Genomic DNA, 15,194 nt, shown 5'->3' with positions numbered 1-15,194 from the left:
TCGATTAAAATGAATTACATTGAATTTATGAATTATAGAAAGTCACTTTCAACTTGTTTCGGATTGTAATGTATTCTTTTTCTATCAAAAGTATTTAAAAGGTTGCACTTCAACTTCAAATGACTTTTGATCCATATAAATTGACTTCTATGATTTAAGTTAAAGTTTGACTTTGAAACAGTTAATCAATATGTGTCAAGAAATTGGTGTATGTTTGGTAACTATATGGTAAATTGTAATACCATATAAGAAACATGCTATTATTTTGAAAAAATATAATCAAAATTGGATGACATAATCAAAATTGGATGCATATTTATCATATCATAGGAAAAAAACATATATATATAACATTTATAGTTTTTATTTTTGAAATTAATAAAATAAATACATTAATTAATTAATTAATCTCATTTAATACAAAACAACCACAAAATGACATGTGAAATTAATTTATTAAAAAAAACCTCAAAATTACATGTGACAAAACTCTTGAGAGTTTGACAATTGACAAAAAAAAATCTTTATTTATTAGAGATTATTAGAGAGGATACAAATCATAGTCATTATTATGTTGGTTATGAACTTATGATCAATGTTTTAACATATTTTTATATTTTGGTATCCAAAATGTAAATATTTATTTAAGATTGTTCTTTTGGATTTATAAATAAGAAATATGTTATATTTATGTAAAATTATGTTACTAATCATATTCTTTTTTTAATTTCTTTAAATTGTAATTTATTATATTGTGATAACATACAAAATTATAATTTTGTTATAAAAGTTATTAAATAAATGATCAATTTTATTATTATTATATAAAATTAAAATTATCATTGATTCTATACATTTAGGAAAAAAAAACAATATCATATTAAAAGGAGAATTAATATTGGAAAAAAAGGGATTTTGCGTGTTTTTGTGTAATTTATTTATCAAAATCCTTTGATGTTCAAGAGCTTCTCTAAAGCCCTTCACCGCACAGACGAACCACAAAACCGACTAACATAACATCTCCCTTGATCGATCCCTCGCTCTCGCTCTCGCTCTAGATCCATCAATGGCGCTCAATCTTCGTCAAAGACAGACAGGTGATTGATTTCTCCCCCCTATGTCTGTTGTCCGATTCAGTTTCATGTATGTCAGGCTCCGATCGGATATGAAATTAAGCCTGAATGTCTAGCACGATTAATATATACATAATCTGGATCTTGAATAAATATATTATATGTATGCTGTGGGTTTATGATCTAATTATCGAAACACCGTCCATTTTAATCCGAATCTGAAAATCAATGTGAATGAGGTATTACATCGCATGGACACTGATAGCGAATCATATGAAATAAAATTGATACGCCTTCTCATTAGAAATCGAACGGTTTTCTATATTGTGCTCCTTAATTTGAAGCTTTAGCACCATCTCATCCGATTTCATGCTTTTGTATGAGACATTGTAGGTTTTTTCTGTAATTAGTGAGTTTTGATCGGTATATTGAAGTATATGTATGTGTATGACTAACGTCTTGGATGCTTACACTTGAGTAGAAATAGAAATGTTTTCGGATTGCATAACCTGAATAATATTATATTGAATCTGAGCCTAAAAATAAATGTAGTTATTTGATATGGAGTTTCAGAGTTTTCATACCATACCATTGTAGTTGTTTCCTTGCAAACAAAGCAAAACATGATCTAATTTTGTATGTACTTTCAGAGTGCATAGCTCGGATGCTAAATCTGAATCAGCCTATAAACGCAAGTGGAACAGCAAACGAGGAAGTTTACAAGATACTGATTTATGACAAGTTCTGTCAAGACATTCTGTCCCCTCTGATCCATGTGAAGGATCTCCGCAAGCATGGTGTGACCCTCTACTTCCTTATCGATAAAAACCGCAAACCTGTCTCTGATGTTCCTGCTGTTTACTTTGTAAGACCTTCCCAACAAAACATCGAAAGAATCATCTCGGATGCCTCTAATTCCGTCTACGATTACTTCCACCTAAACTTCTCTTCATCAATCCCCCGCCCCCTTCTTGAAGACCTTGCTTCCGGAACCCTGAATTCCGATTCCATCCAACGAATCTCCAAAGTTCATGATCAGTATCTGGAGTTTGTAACCCTGGATGACAATCTCTTCACTTTAGCTGATAAATCTTGTTACATCCGGTTAAACGATCCGAAAGCCACTGATCGCGAGATTGAAGAAATAATCGAAAAGCTAGTGAGCGGGTTGTTCTGTGTCCTGGCTACACTTGGCGTTGTCCCGATCATCCGGTGCCCACGTGGCGGTCCTGCTGAGATGGTTGCATCCTTGCTGGACCAGCGGTTACGTGATCATTTACTCGTTAAAAACAATTTATTTTCCGAAAACGGTAACTTCACAAGCTCATTTCAGAGACCCGTTTTATGTTTGTTTGACCGGAACCTCGAGTTATCAGTTGCCATCCAACATGACTTTCGTTATCGACCTCTCGTTCACGATGTGCTCGGGTTGAGGCTTAACCGGTTAACCATACAAGGCGGTGGTGGTGGTGGTGGGATGAAGTCATATGAATTGGACCGGGTCGACCCGTTTTGGGTGGCGAACGGGAATCTGGAGTTCCCGGAGGTAGCGGTTGAAATCGAGACACAGTTGAATAAATACAAGAAAGACGTGGAAGAAGTGAACCGGCGAACGGGCGGTGGAAACGATGGAGCGGAATTCGACGGGACCGATCTGATCGGGAACACAAAACATTTGATGAACGCGGTGAACTCGCTGCCTGAACTGACCGAACGGAAACAGACAATCGATAAACACACAAACATCGCGACGGTTTTGCTCGGGGAGATCAAAGAGAGGTCTCTGGATTCATACGCGAAAAAGGAATACGAAATGATGGTGAGAGGCGGAATCGACCGGGGGGAACTTTTATCTGTTCTTAAAGGGAAAGGTAGTAAAACGGATAAGCTTCGGTTTGCAATCATGTTCCTTATTTCATCGGAAACCATCCCTCAGGCAGAAGTGGAAATGGTTGAATCCGCGTTGAGAGAAGCGGAGGTGGACACGTGTGCGTTTCAATACGTGAAAAAGATGAAATCGTTAAATGTTTCGTTAGCATCTTCTGCAAATGCTGCTAGCAGAAGCAACATTGTGGATTGGGCTGAGAAGCTTTATGGGCAGTCGATAAGTGCTGTGACCGCAGGTGTTAAGAATCTGTTATCGGGTGATCATCAGTTGGCAATGGCGAGAACGGTTGAAGCGTTGATGGAAGGGAAACCGAATAATAATCCGGAGATCGAGTCTTACCTGGTGTTGGACCCACGTGCACCGAAATCGAGTTCGAGTTCTGGTCAAATGAAAGGGCCTTTTAAAGAAGCGATTGTGTTCATGATTGGTGGTGGGAATTATGTTGAATATGGAAGCTTGCAGGAGCTTGCACGGAGGCAGCAGCAGCCGCCTTCTTCTGCTAAGCATATCATATACGGGACAACTGAGATTCTCACTGGTGCTGACTTTGTTGATCAGCTTGCTGTCTTGGGACAAAAGATGGGTTTGGGTACCACTCCTTCTGCTTCTGCTCCTGCCTAATGATGTGAGTACATTTCTGCTGTAGCTAACTTTTGTTATCTCATTGTGGGATTTTCCCCTTTCAAGAAAAAACAATGATAACAAGAAATGAAGTTGTTAAAGTATAAGATAGATTTGTTTCTGTCTCTATGATAATAATTTTGTTTGAGTGTAATTTGAAATTTCTGAGAAAACCATCAAGTCCTTTACTTTTAAAAGTACCAACTTCTTTTAAGTTGTCTGACCAAAATGCCCTTTCCTCTTATTATGCTTTCTTCTATTCTATGTTTTTGTCCCCAACTTCTTTTCAGATAAAGACTATTGTGCCCCTGCCAATTGTAATCCAAACAACTTTCCAGAAAGCCAGGAAAGAGATCCAATACATTTGGTCTTGAACAGGCAACCTACTTTGACAGATAACCCTATAGTCCAACATCAACTAATACATGAGAAATTTAATAGCTAAAACCTAGGTAGTTTAATTTGAAAAATTAGACAAACAGATCATCACTAGCAGCAGTTTATAGCATTGTACATTGCTGTAACAAATTATGATATGATGCTGTAGCACTTGTATTTGAAAAGAAGCATGTGTAAATGAACCGACAGAAAAGATACAAAAAGAAATATGTGCAGTTTGGGTTATTTCACATGTACTACAAATGGTTCAGCTTGCTTCTTTTCTTCCACATCATCACTGAAAAAACATCAACAACCAAATCTATGTAAATGTTTGACAATAAAAAAAACAAACATATTTATTTTTCTCCAGAAACTCGTTAATCTCCAGATCCTTCAAAATCTTCAATGACCCTGTGTTAAATGTGTTTCCTGCATTTAGAAACTATCTTATTTTTACATGCAATAAAAGTACATTGCTAAATTATCTCATGGTATGATTTGGAAACTTTGAATCTGTCATGGAAAAACTTGGAATCTGTCATGGATTCGGTTGAGTTTATAACCATCAGAATTTTGACCAAACATTCTTCATTACAACTGTACATAACCCCATTAAACTACAAAACAACTACATCTTCAAAACCACTATTGTCAACATAATAACCAAGATAAAAAGCAAGCAAGCAATCCTACAATAACTTCTAGCAATGCCTTTTCATCATCTTCTTCTTCTACTCCACATGGCAGGTTTGAGTGAGATGCCATGCTTCATATTCTTCATCATACCATTTAAAAAAACCACACTTCCCTCCCACCTATAACATTAAGGCAAAATCAACATTCATAAAAAGAGATTTAAGACCATACCTTGTAAGTAGGGCAAAATCAGAGCAAAATTTCGTTGTTTACCTTGTAATTAGGGCACCTTTTCCCCTGTTCTGTTTTTCTTTGCGTGCAACACCTATACTACACACATCGCCACAACCACATGTTACTACTTTCTTCCTTCTCGCTTTGTCACCAGCTTGGAAGTTGACATTTTTAGAGATAAAGGTGAGTTTGGTTCGAGTGATTTAACTTTGCATGACTGCTTACTCTCAACTGATGAAATTGAAATTGAAAAAGATTTGGATCTTTTAATAACTTAGGGTTTAATGATTTAATCCTTTTTGTGGTTGTTGCAATTAATCTCTTATGGTATCTGTTAAACTACCCTTCTTTATATCACTGGTGCTCTGCTGGTTGTTTTGTCGAAAGCCTTCTTTTAGAATTTGATGTTTTAAACCATGCGACCACCGATTTTCGAGAGATTGAGCAGTGACCGACTATTGATCTCCAGGAGCTTGTGAAAATTGATATTCTATTAGAAAACACTAGGTGTTGACCTCATACACATATATACATATACATATCGGGAACCTATTTCTATAAAACAAAAGTTTATAAACAAGTTTATGTGGTTCAAAGTTATGACATATAAAAAACCTAAAGAATAAAATCAATGTAAAAAATTCTAATATTATTCATCAAAATGTAACCCGTCGTTTTTCTGTATCTTTCAATTTTGTACTATTGTCTCTAAATTAATTTCTTATGTAAATAATTAACGAATAGTTTAGTTAAAAGCAGGATGGGTACAAGCCCACCTTCAACATTTCAAATTTTCTTTTATCGCCCTACTCACCTATCGAAGATTCGAAGTCAAATTGTCCAAACCTTTCGCTGGAATTCTGAAATCAGGCATGACTTCGTCTTTCCTTCATTTTTGTTAAAACCAATTTATACTCAACTTATAACAAACTCTTTGTTTAACAACGAAAAATACCATATTTAAAAAACATTTTTTAAAAGAGACATTTATTAATTCAATCCTCTCGGGATGTCAACTCATGTATAACAAACCATAAACAAAAGCTTCCCGAAACAGACAACACTTTCAAGCACACTCTACCCCTTCAAACTGTTGTCTATTTTGGGAAGTCATGAAGTCCAGAATACAAGACCTAAGTCAAATCACAAGAACTAAACAATCAAACAGTCAAAGTCGCAGTGACGGTGACCATAAGCATGAACAGCTTCGAACACCTTATTAATGATGGTCCTGCATAGGTTGTGGTGAGAAAAATCTAAAAAAATCAATCGTAAGTACTGAATATGTACAAAAACAAGAAATATATTACCCTTTTAAGTCATTTTTTCCGGCTTATCTGGAGTAGCTGGTCATAAGAACTAAGGCCCCGTTTGATACGCATCTTTCCAGGTCCAAACAGATCTTTCTGACTGAATGGACCGGAAAGCTGTTTGATTTGCACAAAAGGAGTCTTTCCCGGTAAGATATGTCTTTCCCAGAAAGTCCCAAAATCATATCTTTTTGGCTGAATGGGCTGGAAAGACAATTATACACCAAACCCCACATCTTTTTTTCTTTATTGGATTATTAATTTTTTTAAATAACTTTTTTTAAATTTATTTTTTATTGAATTATTACTTTTTTTCATCATTCAGCACAGTCAATCAGATGTACAATCAAACAACATGGTTTCTTTCCCAGTCAGAAAACTTTCCCAGACAACACTTTACCGGACAACACTTTCCCAGATAGAAACTATCAAACGGGACCTAAATATATACAGTTAAACAAGTTGAAGGGGTACATATGAACGGAAAAAAAACCCAGTGACCAAATGTGTATAAATCGAAAATATATTAGCCTTTTAAGTCATTATCCCTAGAGTATAAGTGCATAAACAAGTTCTAAACATTTATTAATATCGAAATAAATATAACGGACAATGATCTATATTGAAAATGACAAATAGACCCTCGATCGGGTTATGAGTTGTAACCGGGTACAACTCAACTAATTATCGTTAGATTTTATCCATTTGAATCAACCCAACCTACAATAATTTCTCAAATGACAAAACTATCATCTAATTGCTAGTTATACATAGAGTGTATGTGTGGAAATTTAGGGTAAAAAAGGTCTTTTTATAGTTGAAAATTAGATTCATCCCACTGAAGAACAGCATTCAAATTTTGCTCTCTTTTGAGTTTGTCCTTTAGAAACCAATCACACACTTTCCCTGCGTTCAGTTCCTCAACACTACACCCTTCTTGCTCTCCTATCACCCTCAAAAGATTTAGCGACGATATCTGTATAACATAAAACCATCACAAAAACTTGTCAATCATAGCAAACTACAAAACTTCCATTTTATCCATTATTTTGTAATAACGCTTCCTTAATAAAAAATCAAAACCAATAAAAATCATCATTTTTTTTAAATAACCTTTATAATTTAATGCTTGTTTAACTAATAACCTCAACAAGGTATACATTCGTCTATAGACTAATTATTCGTTACATATATAAGGTACAATTTTATTTAGAAAAACACAAATTTCATTCCATATATAAGTAAGAACAAATTACATAAAAATCATTATAACTTTTTTCACTACCATCACTTCCATTATATTATTGGTTGTTTGTCATATTAACCAATATATTTTGGGCATTTTTCCTGGACTAACCACCATATGTTTATTGTTCTTTTTGGGCTTTCTTATCAAAGAAAAACCAATTGTATCGGGTGTAGAAGATAAAAATGAATGGACTAAAAAAGTATTAAAGTTTGATTTTATAATAGAATTTTAAAAAGACAATGGTTAACTCGAAAAATATGTCTACAATATAGTGATTTTTATATAATTAGCCAAATAAATTAATTGTGTCATTTATTAAAGAAAATATAAACTTTTCATGATCATGGTCATGTGTTATTAGTTTTATAACACAATTTACATACCAAAAGTTGAATAAAAACAAATAAGTTACAATTATATATACCATCAATTCTTAAAAAGTTTAGCTGCACTCCACTTTTTTCTCTTTCATCAATTCACACGGAACTTTTTTTTTTTCTTATTTTGAACACTAAACTTCTTGTATTCGCTCCTTCTTATCTCATTTTCTTACCGCCTCACATTCCACCAATGAGATTTATCACGTTTTTTTTTTGTTTCTGATCTTATTTTTTGCTTCGTTCTGCTGTGTTTTCTCGCTGCGTTCGTCATTTCCTTTACAAGAGTCGTTTTCCTTTGTTTTTGCTTGCTGCTTTCGTTTTCTCCCTTACAAGGTTCGTTTTTTAGGTATGTTTTTGTAATCCTCCCTCTATAATATCATGTCTGTAGGTTCGTCTTCTAAACGCCGTTTTTCTCCTCATTTAGCTGCCCTTCTGTCTTTCGAAAAAGGGTCCTGTTCTTCTGTTGGTAACGATGCTTTACTTTTGCCTTCTTACGATGATATCGGCGATTGCACCTTTGTTTGTAGATTTTGTAGTGCTTTTTTCTGATTTGATGAAAGGGTTATGTATTTGTCACGTCCAGATTTCCTTGCCTATACGCGGTGTTGTAAATCTGGTTCTGTTGTTTTACCATATCCACTTCTGCCTCCTAAATTGTTGCTTGCTCATGGAGGAAGAAGTCCATGAGCACCAAAAGTACAAAAAAAAACTTATGGAGGAGATGACCTCAAAACCATCATACAACAACTACTTGACGATGCAACAAATCGTGTTTGAAACCAACTACGAGGCCGGTAGGATGCTAAAAATCATGCATGAAATGAGAAAGAAACACGAAGAGGTTATCAAAAAACTCAAAAGAAACATCGATCAAGGAACTTCCTAAAGACATCCATCCATACGTGTAATGTGTTCGTAGGTTTAATATGCCTTCCAGAAAACATCATTTAGTAATGTACTCGTCCAGCGTAATAGTCTTTTGGTAATGTAATCGTCACTGTCACTGTATGGCCACTTTCAACCTCAGTTTCATATATGTATTGCAATGTCATCAATATTATCGTATGCTTCCTTATGTACACCAAAACGATGCCACTTGCACACGATATTAATAGTATACTCATTCTTCATTATTCACTTTTAGTCCCCACCCACAACCCAAAGAAAGGTAAAATGACAAAATAACTACTTTCTAATTTATCAAAGCAGCTGTGTTTTCTCTTGCAACTTGCAAGGGGTACCTACAAAAAGGTGAATCTTTTAATGGAGCAACATTCCAAACAACTAATGATATATTTTTATCCAATACAAATTACATCGACGAAATATTAATACTCATAATAACTTGTATTTTATATGATAAAGATCTATATGTGGAAAGGAGCAAGAGCAAAAAGGGGACATATGCACTTTATTCTAGATTTCACTAGTCACCACCATAGATTGATACTATATAGGTAGCACCACAAGTTATAACTTTCGGCACGTCTACTTGTTTGAATAAAACCTTAACATACCGTCAATCGACATAAAAACCCTTCATGACTGCTTAAACCCGACATTTCAACAAGACCAGCTTCTTCTAGGGTGAGAAAGCTTCGTTTCTCTGAACTCTTTTTCGCTTTTTGTTCATCAACACTAGCTCTCAACGCCAATCTTGTTCTTTTACGAGGGTGAATACTGGTATTTAGATTCTTGATATAAGTATTTGTCAAGTCAAGAGAGAATAAAGATGAATGAAAACATACAGTTTTACTAAGTCTGAGGGCATTCATGGTGGGTTTTGGTCCAAAAACACCCTTAAAAATTGAGGAAGATGACACAACCAAAACCAAACAGTTGTAATGCCAGAACGTTTTCTTTTCAATTGTTTGATTCTATGTATGTGGTGCATATTGAGATATGGATGTGGATAACCCTATATATGCTCTCTTTTTCCAAATAATTATAGATTTCCTCTAAAACTATTTTATTTAAAATCTCTATCTCCCATCCCATATTATTTTCCCGTATTTATCGTCAATTCCGCAAAATCCAATTGTCCATATTCTCCCGTGATTTCAAAAGGATACACGGATCATCACTAAACATATATACAGAAATGAAATGTTGAAGAACCCTAAAATCGAAAGAGGTGTACCTTGGAACAAAAAGCAGATGGTTCTGGAGCCGAAAAAGCACCGATATTTGGGATTTACGCCCACGAAGAACGAAAAGGAAAAAGATTATTGCACTATTATATAGAATTAAGAAGAGGGGTGGAATCTTGAGTGTGTGTGTGGGATGATTGCATCATATCCTGGAGTTGGGTAGACCACAAATTTGATGTTATTTGTGTTGTGCCTTAGAGATCAAGCCGTCGGTTCTTGAAATCTCAGATAAAAGAGCTTTTAGCAGGGATGAGGATATGGACGGGGAACCGGCCGGAACCGGCACCGGAACCGGAACCGGGACCCGATGGAACCGGTCGGGCCGGGACCGGGACGTTATTTTTTTGGATTTTTGGAACCGGGAACCGGTAGGAACCGGAACCGATATAACCGGAACCGGTAGAACCGGCAAAAACCGGAACCGTATGATGCTATTTTTCGAATACCGGTTCCAACATTTGAAGACATGACAAGAATCGGTAGGAACCGGTAGAACCACCGGGCCGGTTCGGTTCTTGATTTTGGCCGAAGCCGGTTCCCGGTTCCGGTCTGGTTCGGGCCGGTTCGATCCTTTTGCTCATCCCTAGCTTTTAGTTTGTAGTCTGTATGCCCTTCGTTTACGCTATCATAAACACCGTTAGTTACATTTCATTTCAGGTCAAAATTCCTCAAAACCCAATCAACACGTGCAGCCTAATTGGTTCATTTGGTGGCACCTATAAGTTTTTTTTACTTGGTTGACTGTCAAACCTTTGAAAATTTAACAAAGGTGTTGCTAATAAAAAAATCTTTTGGATATTTTTTAAAAAGTCAACCTATAATTAACTACTTATAATCATCTTTTTCAGAAAACAATTTAATTTAAATCAATAAAAATATTTTAAAATTAAATTAGAGTGTCTATATGGTAAAATAGAATGTCTTTTTAGTCAAACTCTTTAACAAAATACATATGGTTAAAGAAAAGGAGATGCTATGAAGACACCCTATAAACATCTTTATCAAAAGTCAATCAATATTTAACTATTTTAATCATCTTTATCATAAAAACAATGTAATTTTAACCAATAAAAATACTTTAAAAATAATATAGGGTATCTAAATGGTAAAATCATGTGTCCATTTAGCCAACCTCTTAAAGAAACTACACGTTACATCTTTAGTCAACTTAAAAAAAGAACATTTTATCCGTATTTATATATTTTTGTTTTTCATATATATATATATATATATATATATATATATATATATATATATATATATATATATATATATATATTAAGAAAAAAAGGTTGAGAATAGGGAAATCATTCTCAGCCAATTATTTATTTTTGCCGCAAAAGCCACCAACGTACCGGCGGAAATGAAAAATGAATGCACATGTGTTTTCCAACAAAACATGTTTCCTTAAACTATGCTAAACATTACCTTAATATATACAAAAACATAGTTTTTTATTTGTAAAAAACTATTTTTATCGAAAAACGATTTTAAATATACCAAAATTCATGATTTTTTATTCTCTACATATAGACATCCATATTGATATAGTTTTAAGATAAAATAAAAAATTCATTTTTTTTATATTTTCAGCTATCGTTATTTATAATTGAATAAAAATGAATCTGATTTTTCCTACACTACATTCGTTATTCACTTATGAATGAAAACTATGATTAATTTTTTTTTTTTTTTTTTACAATTTAAGTATTATTCATATATGAATATAACATACACTAAACATAGTATATTCATATTTAAATATTAGACGATGCATTCACTTGTGAATATTACATAGTATATTCATTTGTAAATGTTAGATGATGTATTCACTTATGAATATTATATGATATTTTCATATGTGAATATTATATAGTATTACATGGTATATCACATGAGAATAGTACATAGTATATTCACTTGTGAATATTAGATCGTATATTCACTTATGAATAATAGTTGGTATATTCATATGTGAATATTGCATAATATATTCATATATGAATATTACAATGTGTTTTCAGAAATATATATAATTTTTATATGTTATTCACATATGAATAAGATACAGACTTGCGTATTTATTTTGTATTTTAATAATCACATATTGATTCAGGTGAGAAAACATATTCATATGTGTATATAACGTGGTAATTTAGTTTATGTATTTCATCAAATAATTGGAGTGCATACAAGTTAACTTTTTTAAAAATGTGATAAATATGATACTTTGACTACTTAAATCTTACAAAATAGTAGATTGGTAGAGAAATATATGAAAATTTCAAACAAAAAATGATTTGAACTTTTTCTAACCTTAATTTCTATGTTTTATTTGATGAACGATGTTGAATGAATGATACGAATTGAATTTTTTGTTGATTATCGATGATGTTGTTCTAATGATGCTGGGAGTATAATTAATCGTAGATGTTGAAGATATGTTCATATTCAAACAGAATTGAAGGTTGGATTAAAAGAGCAAAAAACGAATGTATAATTTCAACTGTTCGTATTTGTGATTGAAGGCTATTATATTGTAACGCCCGTAGATCCAGACTAGTCAATTTAGAGATAATAGGGGTCGAAAACGACTTTTCGACAAAAGATTATTTAGAATAAATAATCTTAACCAAGTTGTAGAATATGTCTCAAGAAGTTATGATCCGCGTGAAAAGTATTTATTTTTATTTATTTATTTTTTAATGAGGTAAAATGGGACGACATCGTTTTCCGTTAACTATACAGATGACATGTCGTCTGTATAGGTTTCCCTGTAACAAAACCCTATCAATGTTCATTTTGCAGTCACGCCTGCACCTCCTTTTTCCTCTCAAGCTCCGGCGACGCAGGGCGATTTTCGGCCATACAGCTTCATCGGTTACATAAAGGTAAGTTTCTTGGTCCTAAATTTGTTCTTAATTTGTTGTAGCTTGAGTTTTATTCCGATTTTGGGGGTTTATTTCCAGTTGTTATAGCCCTCAATCAAAGTACTCATCACTGCCGGCCGCCGGAAACGAGCCACACCACCGCCAGGGACAACAAATTTAGGTTATTAAGCTATCTTGACCTCTGATTTTGAGGTAATTTTTTTGTTTTTTTCCTGTGCAGTAACGTGAAGATGATGAAATGTATGGTTTTTTTTTTCTTTCAATACACCATGATATATAATTTTCCTCATATTTTGTTTGGTTGATTGATTTTATATATATATATATATATATATATATATATATATATATATATATATATATATATATATATATATATATGCATTTTGAGGTATGAAAATGTGTTTTGAAATGAAAATGAAAATGAAGTTAGGCATAATTTGTTTATGTTATTGTGGTGTATTGGCATGAAAATGAAATTAAGAATGATGTTTGATTTTTTATTTAGATGTGTACATTTGAATGAAATTGAAATTTGACGTCTAAAATGTAAGATGCTATAAGGTATAATTGTATGAAATTGGATGAAAATTGAAATTTGTATTTAGATGTATACATTTGTATTGTATGTCTAAAATGAAATGAAAATTAGAATTGAATGTATTGTATACATGTATGATTATATGATACTTTTGTTAATTGATAATTTATAGTTTTTGTATTTAGATGCTTTTGTTTGTATTGTAAGTAATAACCAAAGTTAATAAGTTGTTTGATAAATATGTTATTATTATTATTATAGTTAGTTTAAGGTATATTATTATTATTTTAGTGTATAAATTTAGTTTTTTTTAATTAATGTATTTTTATTGCTTTCTTTATTTTAGGAAAACATTCAACGAGAGAAGATGGTGATGCAATCACAACTCGAGGAGAACGAAAATTTAAATGAAGAACAATGTCTCGCTTGTGCCCTCGGTGAGAGACGTGGGCATATTCATGGAATTGGAAGGAAACCAAGCATCAACAATAATTTATTTCCAAATGAACATACCAAACGTTCCAAAGCTTCCACATCCCAATCTTCAGATAATCCCCAAGTTGTTGTATTATCCCAACAAATTCAAATCATGCAACAACAAATGCTACAAATGAGCCAAATGTTTAATAACACTTTCGTGTCTGTCATTCCAAACTTCCAACCACAACCAATGCCACAATTCCAGTTTAATCTCAATATGTTTTCACAAAATAACCCCGAAACATCCAATTAACTCGCGGAGGATGATGATGATGATGTTGATGGTGGTGGTGATGAGGAGGAGGAGGAGAACTAGAATGGGTTGTCCCATTCCAGACGACATGTCAACCGTATTGATCAACTTTTCCAAACGACAAATCGTCTCTATAGGGTCACACTTTTACCGACTACAAGTCGTCGGTATAGGGTCCGAATAAAACTTTTTCTTATTTCCTCGAAAATCAATCCCGACGAAATTTACAGACGACATGTCATCTGGACTGGCTATGCTATCCCGGCGACACTTGTCCCGACGACTATTTAAGACCACATGTCGTCTGTATAAGTTTTAGAGACGACGAGTCGTCTGGACGGAGTCCAAAATTATCGTCGGTATAGGGCTCGATCCTTATAGTGTATTGTCAGTTTGTTCCTCCTGTTTTTACTGTTAACGAAGCAATGAAAAAAATTTGTATTCTTGTCCCCATTAGTAATGGTCCATTTAATTGATTATCTTTTGTAATCTATTGTTGCAAATCATCATCTCGTTTTCAGATAAGGTACGATACTCAACTTCCTTATATAGATTTGTGATTGTTTCTTTAAGATTTATCATTTACCCATAATTTATATAGAAAAATTTTGAGTTAATTACACGAATGGTTCTTATGGTTTGGGGTAATTTGCACGTTTGGTCCCTAACTTATTTTTTTAACTCGGAAAGTCCTTACTATTTCTTTTTGTTACGCACTTGGTTCTCATTGTTTGTTTTTGTTACGCGCTTGGTCCCTGTCTTACCTAAAAAGAATATTATTTAAATAGGAAAAAATGATGAGATAGGTAAGGTAAGATGAGGAGATAGGGTTGGGGTGTGTTTATTTAAATATATTAAAAATATCAATGGCAAAATAGTCTTTTTAGGTAAGACATGGACCAAACGTGTAACAAAAACAAACAGTAGGGACCTTCCGAGCTAAGCAAATAAGTTAGGGACCAAACATGCAAATTATCCTAAACCATAGGGACCATTCGTGTAATTTACTCAAAAAATTTAGTGACCTACCTTAAAAAAAATTAGGACCTATTTTAACCATATAATCTTTGAATTTGTATAGAAAATTTTCTTTAGAAAAGCAAGTGA

General features: G+C 33.4%; 2 protein-coding genes across 4 annotated transcripts; one reads left to right on the top strand and one right to left on the bottom strand.

Moving 5' to 3' along the window:
- Window positions 1-934: 934 nt before the first annotated feature.
- LOC145072799 (SEC1 family transport protein SLY1-like) lies at window positions 935-3,796 on the top strand. Its single transcript, XM_079019273.1, has 2 exons — window positions 935-1,097; window positions 1,724-3,796. The coding sequence occupies exons 1-2, from the start codon at window positions 1,067-1,069 to the stop codon at window positions 3,580-3,582; spliced, it is 1,890 nt and encodes a 629-aa protein (XP_078875399.1). The 5' UTR covers window positions 935-1,066; the 3' UTR covers window positions 3,583-3,796.
- Window positions 3,797-6,823: 3,027 nt separating this feature from the next.
- On the bottom strand, window positions 6,824-10,241 carry LOC145074280 (uncharacterized). Of its 3 annotated transcripts, XM_079020686.1 has the most exons (3): window positions 9,521-9,900; window positions 9,290-9,452; window positions 6,824-7,119 (listed from the first exon to the last, which is right to left on the bottom strand). In XM_079020686.1, exons 1-3 carry the CDS (start codon window positions 9,541-9,543, stop codon window positions 6,955-6,957), a joined length of 351 nt encoding a protein of 116 aa, XP_078876812.1. In that variant the 5' UTR covers window positions 9,544-9,900; the 3' UTR covers window positions 6,824-6,954. The 3 variants fall into 3 exon arrangements, 1 of the variants encoding a protein (XP_078876812.1); XR_013691777.1 differs by lacking the exon at window positions 6,824-7,119 and adding an exon at window positions 8,773-9,013 and having other exon boundaries at window positions 9,290-9,905; XR_013691778.1 differs by lacking the exons at window positions 6,824-7,119; window positions 9,521-9,900 and adding an exon at window positions 9,913-10,241 and having other exon boundaries at window positions 9,047-9,452.
- Window positions 10,242-15,194: the final 4,953 nt, after the last annotated feature.

The sequence above is a fragment of the Lactuca serriola genome, chromosome 9 (assembly GCF_051521515.1).
Source record: "Lactuca serriola cultivar US96UC23 chromosome 9, Lser_US96UC23_V15, whole genome shotgun sequence".
Classification (NCBI taxonomy): Eukaryota; Viridiplantae; Streptophyta; class Magnoliopsida; order Asterales; family Asteraceae; genus Lactuca; species Lactuca serriola.
The sequence above is the reverse complement of the archived record's forward strand: the minus strand, read 5'-3'. Positions and strand labels throughout refer to the sequence as shown.

Bases quoted from the DNA above. Each gene is read 5' to 3' on its own strand.
- LOC145072799 (XM_079019273.1), top strand. From the start codon at position 1,067: ATGGCGCTCAATCTTCGTCAAAGACAGACAG. The intron at 1,098-1,723 runs GTGATTGATTTC...ATGTACTTTCAG, and splicing joins TCTTCGTCAAAGACAGACAG to AGTGCATAGCTCGGATGCTA.
- LOC145074280 (XM_079020686.1), bottom strand. From the start codon at position 9,543: ATGCCCTCAGACTTAGTAAAACT. The intron at 9,453-9,520 runs GTATGTTTTCAT...TCTAAATACCAG, and splicing joins CCCTCAGACTTAGTAAAACT to TATTCACCCTCGTAAAAGAA. The intron at 7,120-9,289 runs GTATGTTAAGGT...TATGTTATACAG, and splicing joins GGTTTTTATGTCGATTGACG to ATATCGTCGCTAAATCTTTT.